General features: G+C 35.7%; 1 protein-coding gene across 2 annotated transcripts; it reads left to right on the top strand.

Annotated features, from left to right (window-relative positions):
- The first annotated feature begins 5,525 nt into the window (after positions 1–5,525).
- Positions 5,526–15,607, top strand: LOC140009281 (importin subunit alpha-9-like). Of its 2 annotated transcripts, XM_072054393.1 has the most exons (11): positions 5,526–5,896; positions 6,103–6,343; positions 6,973–7,126; positions 11,334–11,436; positions 12,378–12,562; positions 12,710–12,789; positions 13,482–13,632; positions 14,247–14,328; positions 14,416–14,474; positions 14,538–14,843; positions 15,130–15,607. In XM_072054393.1, the coding sequence occupies exons 1-11, from the start codon at positions 5,851–5,853 to the stop codon at positions 15,295–15,297; spliced, it is 1,575 nt and encodes a 524-aa protein (XP_071910494.1). In that variant the 5' UTR covers positions 5,526–5,850; the 3' UTR covers positions 15,298–15,607. The 2 variants fall into 2 exon arrangements, with proteins under 2 accessions (XP_071910494.1, XP_071910493.1); XM_072054392.1 differs by having other exon boundaries at positions 14,416–14,843.
- The last annotated feature ends 436 nt before the right edge of the window (positions 15,608–16,043 follow it).

The following is a 16,043-nucleotide window of genomic DNA, read 5'->3' as shown; positions in this document are numbered from 1 at the left end:
TCCTGGTACCAGAACTCCGGTGCTCTTCTTAGTACGCATCATACTTCTTTTCTTGAACATTCGGCAGACGTCACGAAGCCAGCGGTGATTACCTTTCAATAAGTGACCCTGCTCATTTAGCTATTGATTAGTATTATTGTGTTTTTTCACCTTTGCCCCACTTATCTGCTGTTCCAAATTCAAGTTGTCCTATTATTTAATATATTAAAATTTTTCACTCAAAATTTGTAGGGAACTCATCTAAAGTTTCCTCACCATGGAATATGCCCGCCAACAAGCATTTCAAAAACAACTAGATTTCAAACTCGCAAGATTGCAAAGGAGGAAATATTTGCTTAGAAAACGAAACATATACCTCAACGATTCCACACACCAGTTGGAAAAGTTTCAATAAGTTTGCGCTGACGAAAGAAAAATCTCAAATCAAATCCGAAGAACAAAATCCAGGTTACACTGATTAAAACGTCGTTCGCATCAAATTAAAAATTTCGGTACCGTGTTTTCTTTAATAATTATTCCCCATATTGTAATTCTTTTTATTTTCGATTATTTCCAATAATATAATATGTCTATAATTTTTTTCCAACCCTTTTACTGATCGACTTAATTAATTTATCGAGTTAATTCCCTCACCATCTCTCTCAGTTTCTTATTTGTTTTGGGTTCTCTATTGATTTTGTAAATGTATTGATTTTGTTTCTTTTGTGAGCAGTAGTGGAAGATATTATGTGCAGAGACTCTAACAGAAATCAACCTTCTTGCGGCCGGCTTAATTTTCCCTGTCGGTCCCCTCTGCCTTTTAAGTATGTTGTGCTTTTGCTTTGCTTTTTGTCATGAATGATATTGCATTGATTTTCTGATCATCCATTATTTCTGAAAATTTTTTACAAAATCCTATGAACGGTTGTTTGCTTATTGTTACAATGTAAAGCAAAGATAAAAAGGTATTGCTTGCTTATATAATTGCGGATGGTATAGGTTCATGATTGAGGGTTCTACTATTTCTAACATAAATTGTATATTATAAAAATTTATTTGTTTGTATTACTGAAATTTTTTTAATTATTTTTTATTGCACATTTATCACATAAAATAGGTGTTACGATAGTTATTTTCATAATTTTATTCCAAAAATGATCGTGCATGAAATAAAAAAAGATTTTTTGATAATTAAAAATGGTTTATAATTGGAAAAAAACAATTCAGATACTACTAATAACTAAGGCACTATACGCCCATTATTAAAATTGGATTAATTTTTAATTTCGTCAGAAATCCTTTTGGCAAAGTTGCATTCTAGCCTTTATTTTCTTTATCAACAATGACAATTACAACTACATGATTCATCTATCTAGCAATAGCACAATTCAACTCATAGAATAAATAGTTCATTGCTTAAAGTACTTAAACGAAAGGTTAGAGCCAAGTCCTACTTAACACCTGCAAGTAATATATTACAATTAGAAAAAAAAAATGATTCAAGAGGAGCAAAAAACTCACCAAGCCCCTGACATATGTGCAATCGTCAAGGCACTTTTGAGCATTTAAAACTGCATTCCTTAGTTCAGGTAACCACTTCTCTGTAATTGTTTTCATTTGATTACAATGCAATTCAATTAAATTCTATTGATGCTATTTCTATATTAATTATTGTATTTTTTTGGTTAACAGTTCTCATACAATGTATCACTATTTACACATAAAATAAATACATAAACTATTGATTTTTAATTTAATATATATTTTATTTTTAGATCAAAGAAATGAAAAATCTAACTGTCCTCAAGATCGCCAGGCATCCACATCACCAATGATTTTGCGTGATCATGGTAAATATACAACTTCTTATATCGTCATACTCATCTTACATACACACTTTTTGGCTGCACTATCTTGCTAAATCAACTATAGATACAATACAATACAATTGTATTACAATTGTTCGATTACAATACAATTGTATTACATTCTATTGATGCTATTTATAGACAACTTAGCAATTTTATAGATTAGCAATTTATTTTATTTTATAGATTACCAATTACTACATGTACCAAAATATATTTATATAGGGATTACTTCATTAACTATGGGTGCTAATAACAATTCAATTGGTGCGTATTTTTCATTTGATTACAATACAATTGTATTAAATTATATTGATGCTATTCTATATTAACTATTGTATTTTTTTGTTAACAATTTTCATACAATGATAAAAAAAATTCTCATACAACCGAAAAAGACGGTTCTTAAATGATATATTCAATCTATTATATTTCAAATTATTGTTAAACAGATATTATATTTTAATTTTATTGGTAAACTTTTTTTACCTTTATTTGTTCACCATTTTATTTTTTTTTCCAATAATGTCAGCACCGTGCATAGCACGGGTATTCCCACTAGTATATATGTATCTCTAAAAAATGTGGGATCACACCCTTGAGCTCTTCCTCAAATTTCTTCCCCAATGCCTTCGCCCTTCGACTATTTCTTCATAGAGGCGATAAATAATCAAGCATCTAGTGTAGAATTGCAAGAACAAAGGAGATTCCCCATTTTATCCACCAAATCAAATACTTTTTGATCTCCCAATACTAAGGGCAATAACCATCTCTAAAATAGTTAGCTACCACATGTCTTGTGGGATGGGAGATCAAGGGTTCAAATCTTGTCTCCTATCAAAATTGCCATTTAATATGGTTTCTCTTAAATCCATATGGTTGCATAATGGTCTGATGGTGCGTAATGGTCCCATCAAAGTTTCCACTTAATGCATTCGTATGGTTCGATGGTGATTTAGTGCCAATCAATTTTTCATTATCCTGCTAGGTCACTCTCCTAAAATAGATTAGAATAGGAGTAGGAATAGGTGTAGATGATAACAATTTAAAAAAAGGGATATCAAGGGTACATAATTGCCACTTAATGCACTCATATGTTCCCGATGGTGGTTCAGTTCCCATCAATTATCCGTGACTTTGTCATGTCACAATCCTAAAATAGATTAGAATAGAAGTAGAAATAGGTGTATATGATGATAATAATAAAAAAAAAAGATACCAAGGGCGGTAACCGTTCCATAACAAACCCCTCTTATCTAATATTTGAATATGAACTCTGTTCCTAGTCCAAGCCATCCCAAATTTGATTAAAAGTCTTGACAGCTTCGGCGTGTTCCATATTTAGGGTGCATTTGATAAATTTGAATTTGAAAATTAAAATTTGAAATATGAAATATGAATCTATTAAATTATTAAAATTTTTAAATATTAAATCTAATACATTTGAGTGCATATCACATTCAGTGATAACTAAATAGCTTATCACTTAATTTTGGTAGCAAGTTTTGTCCAGAAAATTTAGTACCACTTAATTAATTCAGATGTTTAATTTTTCGTTATCAAACGATTTGAATATGTTAAGATCTATTTTAATTAAATTTACGTGTTGAATTGGGTTATCAAATAGAGCCTTATACTGGGTTAAGATTAATAAATTTTTTCAGGTTATCCACACATAAATAAAAAGTACCAACAATACTATTCCAATTACAATTTGTTTTATTAAAAAACAAAATTGCCAACAATTCACAAACGCCTTTAGTTTAGATGCATCCTAAGTTTCTAACTAACAAGGTAAAATTAGATGTACACAAAACTCTCTTTATTTCTTATTGATCTATCTAATGGGCGCCCATTAGATACATATTAAAATGTATTTCAAATGTTAAAATTTTGAAAATGTAAGATTAATTAAAAATAATCTATAAATGCAATGAGGTTAATAATTGTTAGCATGAATATATAAATAGTAAATTAAGTAAAATTTAGATAAATGTATTAATGAATGTCAATTGAATACTCGTTAAAAAAAATCCTTCTTTTATATATAGTTGAGAATGACTTGCCTGTAACTTTGGTAGAGAGAACACTTCTGTTATTCAAATATCACTTTAAATCTATTATCGTCCGAACACAACAAGTAGCGAACAAAATACTTATTTTATTTTATGAGTTTAATAAAAAGGATAAAGTGCATTCAACCCTACAAAACCCAAGGCCTTGTTTGGATTGCTTGTTTCCGTCGGAAAATATTGTCATTTTCCGTGATCACATTTCCCTATCACCTTTTTCCCTCACATATATCAAATCGCTACAGTAATTTTTCCATGAAAAATGACGAAAAATGCAATCCAAACACAACCTTGAAGCTAATATCCACAATCAATTTTAGGAGTACCATACAATCCATTATAGAGGGCCCACATTCCTACTATTGAGTGGTAGTCACACAAACTTAAATGGGTACCAACAAGAAGACCCAACTTATCGCTACATTGTTGTGTTGGTGCCTTTGGGCACCCAAAACCAAAGGCTAAAAACGGAAATGTATCGTTGACCCAAATAAAGAGTGAGTCGATCGCTGATACGTAGTTATCATAAGGTGATTAATTGTTTTATCCCTTCGGCTGTGCAAAAACCTTTCTGGCTGATTCAATTGTTTTATCATTTTAGCTGTGCAAAAACCTTTTTGTCTGAATTATCGTTATGGTGATCAATTATTTTATCGTTTTGGCTCTTTTAAAATTGTGCAAAAAGAGCGAGTTGATTGCTGATACATGATCATTTACTGCGGCACGGATATCCCAGTTGGATAGAGTATTATTTGAAATAATTACTGTAACACTTTTTATGATGTGATATATGTGAGATAAAAAGGTAATTGAGAATATAAAAAAGTGGGTTGAAAAATATGTTTACAATGCAAGTAAAATATTATTTGAGATATTTGTGCTATCCAGACACTCCAAATGTCTAAATTGAGCTCAGAAACAAAGCTTAGTCTGGAGTTAGGATTTGGAGAGAAAAGAAGGGAAATTTAACCTTGTTTGGATTGCTTGTTTCCGTTGGAAAATATTGTCGTTTTCCGTGATCACATTTCCCTATCACCTTTTTCCCTCACATATATCAAATCGCTACAGTAATTTTTCCTATGTTTGGATGTTTTAAGTGAAAAGAAAAGACAGCAACATGAAAGAAAAATGGAGGGATAGATTAATTAAAAAAACTTTTGTTCAAAAAATATGAAAAAATGAAAAAAAAATTCCCTTAACTTTTATAAACGTTCTCAAATTTCTGGGTGGTATAGCCATCGAGATCAATGCAATCAATTATGTCCCTCCTAAAAGTTAGTTAGCTACTCTCATTTTGTTTTAGGATTCTTATTCTTCGTGGATCATCTATGGCAATCGGAAAGGATTAAGAATGGTGTAGAGACCAGAGAGGGATGGGCGGATTTAAAAAAAAGAGATAAAAAAATACTTTTTCGAGATCTCAACTTTATTCATAAAATGTTAGACAATAAAATCATAATACTTAATGTGACTAAAATCATTTTATTTTTTTCCTTGAACTTCCAATCAAGAAAATCATATAATAATTTTCTTCTTTTTTTTTTCCCTTTTCATAACTTATACTTTCTATTTTTTTTCCCCTTATCTACTAAACTCCCAAACTTAAGCCTAAATGCCAGCCCCTTTTTTTAACACACATTCGTTACATGCCCAGACAGCAATCCGCAGTCAGGAAATGACTCGTCACAAGGGAAGCGCGCACAGGAACAGGAGCAGGAGCAGGAGCAGGAGCAGGATCCGATTGCGATTTGGCTACATATTTGCTGTCTTAGGAGTACTATTTCGAAATTCCTGTTCACCTTTAAATTGGCGACTGAAAAGTTTAAAGCCCCACTTCTCCGAGTTCCCCCTCACTCCCCTGAAAGCTCCCCCCTCAAGAAGGGCTTTCTTTTTTGTTACTTTAACTTTCCAAAGTACAAAACAAAGCCAAAATGGCGGATGAAATTACTCCCAGAAGAGACCCCATCAAGTCCTCAGGCAAGGCTTCTCCATCCCTCCTTATTCCAAAGAAAAAGCTAAAATCAGCTGACGTTTCTTGGATTCTTGAAAATGTTCTTTCTTTCTTTCTTCCCCCCCCCCCCCCTCTCTAAAAAGCTGCGGCGAAAGAGTTTGTTGTTTTGTCGTTTTTTTTTTTTTGTAACCATGTTCTTGATAAATTAATGATAATGGAAGTGGTGCATCAGTTGGGAATGTTGCGGCGCAGAGGAGACGGCAGCATGCTATCACGGTGGCAAAAGAAAGGAGGGAAGCAGTGGTGCGGACGAAGCGCCTCTGCAGAGTTGGAGTTGGTGGTGGGGGTGATGATCAGCTTACTTATGATGATGATGGTGATGGCGGTGATATGATGATCGACGCGGAGCAATCCATTTTGGAGGCTCAAACTTGTTCTGCGGTGCAAGACTTACAACTTGCTATGCTGTTTCAGTATGTTTAATTTCTCCCAACTTTGCTATTTAGTAGATTGTCATACCAGTTTATTCTGTCTGCAGGGATATTTTGCCTAGTTTACTTGATTTTACTTTTCCAAAACTCGGTTTTTTTGGGTGTTTTGTGAGGATCTGCCTTCAAATAATTTGACTAGCTTAATATCCAAATGCTACACATGTCGATTGTCTGCTTTATTACGAGCATGTTGGACAAGCTTTTTCCTTTTAATATATGGTTAATTGTCAACACTTTTCAACAAGTTCATTGCATTAACAACTTAACTGATGGTTCATTCTGTGAGATTATGGGTAAGCAACAGAGTAAAGGGTTGTTTTTAGCTTGATTGGGATACATAAACAGGTAGTGTAGACGGAAAAAGTTACCTTTTTGCTAATAAATATTGTATGCAACTAGAATATTGCTCCTTATTTATTCAAACCAACAATAATTAAGCATTTTCTTGGGGGATTATCCGGCAGAGTTTGTATCAAATTAGATTCATCAAGATTTTTCTTGTTCAAGCTTGCTAGTTTATGATGATCTTATTGGCAGTTGATGATTCAATCTGTTCAATGGTTGTGTTTTTTTGGATCATGTGCTTACAAAGATATTTGCATAACTATTAGGGGTAAAGGAGCGATGCAGAAAAGAGTGGCTGCTCTTCGTGAAGTAAGACGCTTGTTGTCTAGATCTGAATTTCCTCCAATTGAAGCTGCCATCAAGGCTGGAGCAATTCCTCTACTTGTTCAGTGTCTTTCATTTGGCTCTCCAGAAGAACAGGTCCAAATCCATCTGCCTTTTGAATTAATTTTCTCCTTCAAGGGTGCTAAATTTTCTTTCTTTCCAAATATATCTTCTGATGACATTGAAGTGCATCAAAAGGTCCTTTTTTTGGTGCGTGTTGGAGAAGTTTTTGTCAACTTACATATGCTCATTTTTTGTTACACTACATTCAATAGAAACATCCAGAAAGGATTGACAAGTTTTCTAGATCAACCGAATGCCTCTTTTGTGCATCTTTTCCATTTAAATAGAAAAACTCTGTACCTTCTCTCCTCCGTCAGAATATCTACCTCCCTAATGTATTAATTACATATATGCTAATATACATCTAATATAGTAGACCATAATCAGCTCTCCTTGATTAGTGCAATTAGTAGACTAGATCCCATAAGCAGCTGTTCTTGTCTTTTGCTAGCAGATCAGATCTCATAATCAGTTGCTGCCCATGACTTCCATAAGCAGCTGTTCTTGACTTTTACTTTTGCTAGCAGGCTGTCCTTGACTTCCATAAGCAGCTGTTCTTGACTTTTGCATTTAGTAGACCAGATCCCAACTACTGCCCTTGATATCCCCCCTCAAATTGATGCTGGTGGATCAAAAAGCATCAATTTGTCAACCAGAAAATTGTGTCTATGACGGGAGAGAGCTTTAGTAAATATATCAGCAGTTTGGAGATCAGTGGTAATATGAGGAAGAGAAATAACATGATCATCATATGCTTCACGGATAGAGTGACAATCAACTTCAATATGTTTTGTACGCTCATGGAATACAGGATTAGCAGCAATGTGAATAGCGCTAGTATTATCGGCATGAAGGGGAGTAGGTGCAAGTTGGGGAAACCCAAGCTCACCTAAGAGGCCTCGAAGCCAAATGATCTCAGAACATCCAGAGGACATAGCACGATACTCTGACTCAGTAGAGGAATTAGACACCCTATCTTGCTTTTTGCTTTTCCAAGAAATAAGAGAATTTCCAAGAAACATGCACCAACCAGTAATTGATCGTCTAGTATCTGAACACCCTGCCCAGTCAGCGTCGCTATAGGCTACCAAATGAATAGGAGAATTTTTGGAGAAGAAAAGACCACGAGAGGAAGTGCCTAGTAAATAGCGAATAATGCGACGAACAGCAGCTAGATGGAGATGCCTAGGCGTCTGCATAAATTGACTAACTTGTTGAACAGCAAATGAAATATCAGGCCGAGTAATAGTTAAATAGTTAAGACTTCCCACCAATTGCCGATAGAGAGAGGGATCTGAGAGAAAATCACCCTCATCACGGCGATATTTAACATTTACTTCCAAGGGAGTATCAACAGACCGACCATCTTGAAGACCTGCCAAAGCAATTAATTCCTGGATGTATTTATGTTGATGTAAGAAAATACCAGCTGAGGTAGAGTGCACTTCTAGGCCCAAAAAATATTGTAGAGGACCTAAATCTTTCATATGAAAAGAACGTTGAAGATGCTCTTGAAGTTGAGAGATTAATGCAGAGTCATTTCCTGTGATAACAATATCATCAACATAAACCAGAAGTAAAACCAGTCCCTTATCAGTCTTGCGAAGAAACAAAGAGGAGTCATACTGGCTCTGAACAAATGAGAAGCTAATAAGGGTAGAACGGAACTTATCAAACCAAGCCCGTGGAGCTTGTTTTAAGCCATAGAGTGAACGTTTTAGCTTACAAACATCAGAAGAAGATGTAAAAAATAACCCTGATGGTGGAGTCATATAAATATCTTCTTGAAGATCGCCATGTAAAAAGGCATTCTTTACATCCATCTGTCGCAATGACCAGCCTGTAGAAGCAGCAATAGCTAGAACAAGTCTAACTGTTGTCATCTTTGCCACAGGAGCAAAGGTCTCCTCATAATGTACTCCATACTTTTGCCGATTACCAAGAGCTACTAATCGTGCCTTATACCTTTCAAGTGAGCCATCAGATCTCAATTTAACAGAAAATACCCATTTACAACCAATGGGTTTAACACCATCGGGACAAGGAACAAGATCCCAAGTATGATTCTCCTGAAGAGCTTGAAGTTCCTCATTCATAGCTTTCACCCAACATGCTTGTTTAGCTGCCTGTAAATAGGATGTAGGAACTGTAGTGTCAGTTATAGTGGCAGAAAAACCATACCGATCAGGCGGGCGACTAAGACGTAGGGACCTTCGAAGAGTGGTTGGAGCAAGGACTGGATTAGTGTCAAGAAGAGGTTGTGATGAAGAAGCCTGTCGTCTCTGATAAACAATCCCAGGTTTAAATCGATCAACTGGTGGAGCAATATCATCAAAGTTAGGAAGAACAACACCTTCAGACGAGGAACCATGGTATGGAAAGTAGTGCTCATTTTCAAAGAAAATCACATTTCTAGAAATGTGTAGATGATTAGCAATAGCATCATAACACAAAAATCCTTTATGAGTTGTACTATAACCCATGAAAGCACATTTTACAGATTGAGCTGTAATTGGAAGATTACTGCCGTTAGCAATCTGAATATTTTGTGTACCAGTATATTGCCGTAGATTATGTAGTGATGCAGATGAACCAGTCATATGATTTGATGCTCCAGAATCAACTAACCAAGGAGTAGAAACAATTTTACCTTGACCTTGAAGTCCAAGAGTAGAAAATGCTGAAAGAATCATTTGTTGAACCATTTCTGGAGTAAGTGTTGTGGCTGTGGATGTAGAACCAATAGTGTTAGAGTCTTGGACAGCACCTTGAAAGGCTTGGACTCTTCGATTCTCAGGGCGTGTAGGACAGTCCTTGATAATGTGTCCAGTTTGCTTACAATAATTGCAAAATTTCTTTCCACAATTGCGTGCAATATGCCCAAGTTCCTTGCAACTATAGCACTGTACTTGTCCCTTTCCGCGATTCTTCCCTTGAGCAGCATAGGCAATATTGACAACTTCAGATATCTCCTTTGATGTACCTATGATAGTTTGTGTAGCCATTCTCTGTTCTTCTCGCAACAAGTCACCAAGACATACGTCTAAAGAAGGAACTGGGTTTCTATTTAACAATCCAGCTCTAATCGCCTCAAATTCAGGCCTCAGTTTCATTAGAAACTGGTCACGCTTACTATCTTCGTGAACCGCTTGAATACCGGCTAAGGCTTCGCTTGGTACCTTAGAATAGATTATACCAGAGTATTCACTCCATAAATTAAGAAATCCAGAATAATACTGCTCAATAGAGAGATTACCTTGGCTACATGTACTAATTTCCAATTCAAGCTGAAATCTTCTTGCTGTATTATCTTGATGATATACACGCTTCAAATGATCCCACATCTCCTTTGCTGTATTAAAGGAGCGTAAATTGTTCACCATATGAGCTTCAATAGATGCTAGAATCCAAGAAATAATTCTAGCATCCTTTGCCTCCCATTGACTAATTTCCTTTCCATCTCTAGGTGCTGTAGAAGACCCGTCAATATGACTCCAAAGCTCTTTGCCTTTTAGAAACATCCTAAATTGAAATTCCCATGCCGCATAATTTTTTCCAGTGAACTTGATGGACAAAGATTCTGTATGTATTTTTCCCAAAGAGTTTTCCATAGACATTCTTTCAAAAAAAAACAAAGATCTGAATTACAAGAAAAGCTGCCAACCACAATATGATTGACCCAAAAGGATATCTTGAAACCAAATGATTGATCAAAATAATCAACCCAAGAAGGATAACAACTCAGAAAGTTTGGAAAGGCTGAGAAATTCAAATAACTGGCTCTGATACCATGACAAGTTTTCTAGATCAAAGACCGAATGCCTCTTTTGTGCATCTTTTCCATTTAAATAGAAAAACTCTGTACCTTCTCTCCTCCGTCAGAATATCTACCTCCCTAATGTATTAATTACATATATGCTAATATACATCTAATATAGTAGACCATAATCAGCTCTCCTTGATTAGTGCAATTAGTAGACTAGATCCCATAAGCAGCTGTTCTTGTCTTTTGCTAGCAGATCAGATCTCATAATCAGTTGCTGCCCATGACTTCCATAAGCAGCTGTTCTTGACTTTTACTTTTGCTAGCAGGCTGTCCTTGACTTCCATAAGCAGCTGTTCTTGACTTTTGCATTTAGTAGACCAGATCCCAACTACTGCCCTTGATAAGGATTACCAGATGCCAATTCTTTCAGTTGTTAACATTAATGTATGTTGGACACCTTTTGCTGTTATGCAGTTGCTTGAGGCAGCTTGGTGTATGACAAACATTGCAGCCGGAAAACCCGAAGAAACGAAAGAATTGTTGCCTGCATTGCCATTGCTTATCGCTCACCTTGGAGGTTGGTGGTTGCAGTGTCTTTTTTAGTCACAATAGCTCCCTTCTTCCTTTCCTCAACCTCCAGCCCCAAAGCATGAAACTTTTGAATCTATCGATGTGTAGTTTTTTAGGTTTCACTAGTGTTGAATGTACACTAATATGAGATGCCATGATCAAATAGACAACTCTTGAAGATGGGATATAGTTTTAAGAATTTCAAGCCGTTCTTTGGATTTCTTAATGTGCAAGGCATTGCGTTGCGAGTATTTAGTGCTGATACTATAATTAGATTACTTCTTTTTGTGCTTATAACAGGTTGATTTTTAGCCACCAATGAGGTTATTTCTCAGTGAATTTATGATATCTGATTGAATTGTCAGGGTGACCATCAATATTATCAATTCTGACCCTGCATATAGGATGAATTTGTACATAAACTGTTGAGCCCTTTTCATGAATTTTCATTATGAGCTGTGGCATGAAAAGTCATTTTTATCTTTTATTAATGCTATAACGAATATTTTGAAGTTTTTACTGAAATGATACGAGTTTCTAGTTTTAGATCTTATTGGTTGGTATGTTGTAGTATAAAATGGATTACCATGATTGTTTTTCCTTTTTTATTCTTTCGATGTAATAAGTTTTTCTTCTACTATTCAAAAAGTTGAAGGAGTGATGCATGGAGCTGACACACTACTTTGCTCAAACACAAACACGCAAAAAGTCATGTGTGCATGTGCACTTGCAATCAAGTTAAAGTTTTATTTTCTCTTTCTAATACAGATGGCTTTCCACTTTGCCTGTGCTTGCTTTTACAGTCTTCTGGACAATATTTTGCTTTGTTGTTTCTTTTGCTTCTTTTTTTTTTTTTTTCCAAAAAATGCCAAGATGCTATTTCCTTCAGACTGCCATTAGACCTTTTCGTACTCCGGTCTTCAAGATTTTGAATGCATTTTTGCGCAGAAAAGAGTTCCCTACCTGTAGCAGAGCAGTGTTCTTGGGCAGTGGGTAATGTTGCTGGTGAAGGAGAGGAACTAAGAAATATTCTGCTATCACAAGGAGCCCTTCCTTCTCTTGCAAGAATGATGCTGCGAAACAAGGGTTCAACTGTGAGAACAGCTGCTTGGGCATTGTCAAACCTGATAAAGGTTCTCACACCTTTTAACTTTTTAACTCATTCAAAAATATGTATTTGTTGCACTTTTGGATTTCAGCATGCTGTGTGTCTTGACAGCATTCAATAGTATTGATGGTTATATGATTCTCTAATGCAATCTCAAAATCTATTAATATAGGGACCAGATCCTAAAGCTGCAACAGAATTAATAAGAGTGGATGGCGTACTAGAGGCAATTCTTCAGCATTTGAAGAAGGCGTAAGTTGTTCTAGAGTACAACTAAATTCTTTTTTGGTTATTTTGATTAGCTTGGTTCAATCACGTTAATTAGGAATCTAGATCATCATCCTGTCATATCTAACTCAGGCTGTTCTCATCATAATGAAAGAGGAGCAGTTGCTGTTGAATTTCTTTCCTTTAGCAAATAGACTATACTTTACTTTCCTTGTTGGTGCAAGATACTTGTACTCACTTAATCTTCCTGTAACCATAGGAAATTCTGTACTTTCTGCATTCAGCTGATTAGTGAAAGCAAATAGCTTAGTCAGTAGCATGAGCCAATATCTTTCCTTGTTAGGAGAAGATACCCTCATGTGATTGTCTTTGTAATTCTAGGTGCTATTTTAGCAGTTGTTGGTGAGAAGCTTGTTTCATGCAAATTCCTTGTTAAATGATTCAACAAAAATTTTCTTATTACTTCATTAATATCTGGAAATCAGTGAGATGCTTGACTTAATAGCTTTTAGTTCAATATGGGCTCCAAAGAAAGATGGCAAAAGATGATACCTAGTTTTCATGCTTGATGCCAATAAGGCATAACTTTTTGGTGGCCTTCAAAACAAGACATTGAGTCGACAGCGTCATAGTCTTTAATTTTTTATTTTTTTTTGTTTATCTTGGCACAAAAAATCTTGGTGTAATGCCTATGTTGATATGCTCATTATGAACAGTGATGAAGAGTTGGCAACAGAAGTTGCTTGGGTTGTTGTGTATCTCTCTGCACTTTCGCATGTTGCTACAAGTATGCTGGTGAAGAGTGATCTACTTCAGATACTTGTTGAAAGATTGGGAATGTCAAATAGCTTGCAACTTCTTATCCCAGTAAGATGAAAACCGCATTTGTTTTTCTTTTTTGTTAGGGTTAGATTTTCTTATTGAAATGTGGCAGATAAGGTGGGAAGAATACGTAGATCTTGTTTAGGTTTGGGTCAGTGTGCTTTCCTCATTGATAAGTTTCACTAGTGAATAGACTTTGATACAATTGTTCAAGTGCTTAGTATGTCATATATGCTATCAGAATACATGTGTCTCAACTGCTGAACGTTAGATTACTTTGTGTTTAACTCTACTAGTTCAGATATCTCATGCTATTGCGATATGAATTGTGCATGGTTTTGCGATTCTCTCGTTTTGCAATAGCATATCCATGAGTAAATGTATAGTTGCAAAAATACCGTAATTTTTGCCCTTCCACCCTCCACACATATAAAAGAAGCTAAATAGAAATAGGAAAATCTGTTATTGCGCAAGTGCAGGGGGGAAACTTTGCATCCATAGAGTTGAACGATATATATGCTGTAAATTCTTCTTTCTGAACGAAAACCTCTCTCATATTTCTTCTTTAGTTATCTACACTGTTTTATATCTTTATATTTCTCCTCTTTGAGGTATTTTTGGCCCCAATACCTACTGCGAAGGAGTATGTCTTTGTGTAGGTTCTACGCAGTATAGGTAATCTTGTGGCTGGTGATGCCCATGTTGCAAGTACTGTACTTGTTATTGGACAAAGCATCACAGGTTAGTTCCCACTTTTTTGATGGAATTTCTTTTATTTGTTAGGAAAAGCACTTTACCATGAATTACTAATGCACAAGGCAATTGCAGATAGCATCCTTCCTGCTCTCATTAAATGTCTGGAAAGTGAGCACCGAGTCATGAAGAAGGTATGTCTTCTATTATTGCAACATGAATTTGGTCTCGTTCTGACAAGGAATGCCTCTATGCAGGAAGCAGCTTGGGTCTTATCTAACATAGCAGCGGGTTCTGTTGAGCACAAGAAATTGGTATATTCTAGTGAAGCAGTGCCATTGTTACTACGCCTTCTTGTGACAGCACCTTTTGACATAAGAAAAGAAGTGGCATATGTAGTTGGAAATCTCTGCGTTGCCCCATCAGAGGGTTCTGGGAGGCCAAAGTTAATTGCAGATCACTTGGTTTTTCTTGTTAGCAAAGGATGTCTTCCTGGTTTCATTGATCTTGTCAGATCTGCTGACATTGAAGCGGCAAAACTGGGGCTTCAGTTTATTGAGCTGGTAAGCATATACTTTTGACTCTTCGTAATCTTGATCAACAGAGTGAGAGAATTTAGCCAGTTAATACATTGTCACAGCCACCACCAGTGGGACTGTATGTTACTTTACGTTGTTTGGCCTCTGTATTGGCATAAACTGAATTTGACTTTTTAGTGAGAATTTTCAAATATTGCAAGCCTCGTGCAATTGTTTATGAGTTGCACATCAAGGGGGTAGTGGCTGATAACTCCATGAAGTGGCTTCTAGCTTTCTTTTGTTTAAATCATTTTATTATTGTTCATCACAGGTGCTGAGGGGGATGCCTAATGGTAGTGGCCCAAAACTGGTTGAGAAAGCGGATGGTATTGATGCAATGGAAAGATTCCAATTTCATGAAAATGAAGAGCTGAGGTGCATGGCAACGAAATTAGTTGACAAGTACTTTGGGGTGGACTATGGTGTCGATGATGAGTAGAAGATAAGTCATGTATCTGTTTCTGAGCTACCATGATCTCTATTTTCCAACCCTATGTATGACTTGGAATAGTGTGATAGACTTGTCTCTTCCATCAGTGCAAGTTAATTCCAAGGTCGCTGATTGTAGGAACATGGTTAGATTTCATTGTATGCTAATGCAGGGTTGGTTGGTGTAAAAACAGGGTAAAGAAAGGTCTTTTTGACACTGCTTGGAAACACAATTCTGCTGTATCTTTGTTGGCTGCAGAAAGATGAGGACAGATTCGTTTTGACTTTTGAAGAATGAGATGATTTACAGTTTTGACGAAGGTCATCTGATTTTGATTTCAACCGAGAGAACAAACCTAATATATTGTTCTGTTGGGATTGAGGCAGCAAAATGGTTAGATAGAATTAACAGTCAATTCTTGGATCCAACCATCCTTTGTATCTCCGGCATGAAGAAGAGCATTAGTCTGTCGGGAGTTGGGACGTTCCATTGGTATAATAATAATGGTTCAGCTGATATTCTTAAAAGTTTTGAGGCCTGAATATTTGTATGCTTGAGTTGAAAATCAAAACCTATAGAAGGGAAATTATCGTGCAAGACAAATGGGGTTTGTTAAATTAACAAGTCTACAAAATTGGTCGAACTTGATCGGATATAAAGTGTTAAAGCCACAAATTGAAAAATTAGAAAGGATGGTCTTTTTTTGTAGAACTTTTTGGATGGCAATATTTTTTTCAAATATTATTTTAGTTGCA

The sequence above is a fragment of the Coffea arabica genome, chromosome 6e (assembly GCF_036785885.1).
Source record: "Coffea arabica cultivar ET-39 chromosome 6e, Coffea Arabica ET-39 HiFi, whole genome shotgun sequence".
In the NCBI taxonomy this organism is placed as follows: Eukaryota; Viridiplantae; Streptophyta; class Magnoliopsida; order Gentianales; family Rubiaceae; genus Coffea; species Coffea arabica.
The sequence above is the reverse complement of the archived record's forward strand: the minus strand, read 5'-3'. Positions and strand labels throughout refer to the sequence as shown.

Excerpts from the sequence above, each read along its gene's own strand:
- LOC140009281 (XM_072054392.1), top strand. The coding sequence starts at position 5,851 with ATGGCGGATGAAATTACTCCCAGAAGAGACCCCATCAAGTCCTCAG. Across the intron at positions 12,563-12,709 it reads CATTGTCAAACCTGATAAAG|GGACCAGATCCTAAAGCTGC; the intron begins GTTCTCACACCT and ends CTATTAATATAG. Across the intron at positions 12,790-13,481 it reads CTTCAGCATTTGAAGAAGGC|TGATGAAGAGTTGGCAACAG; the intron begins GTAAGTTGTTCT and ends CATTATGAACAG.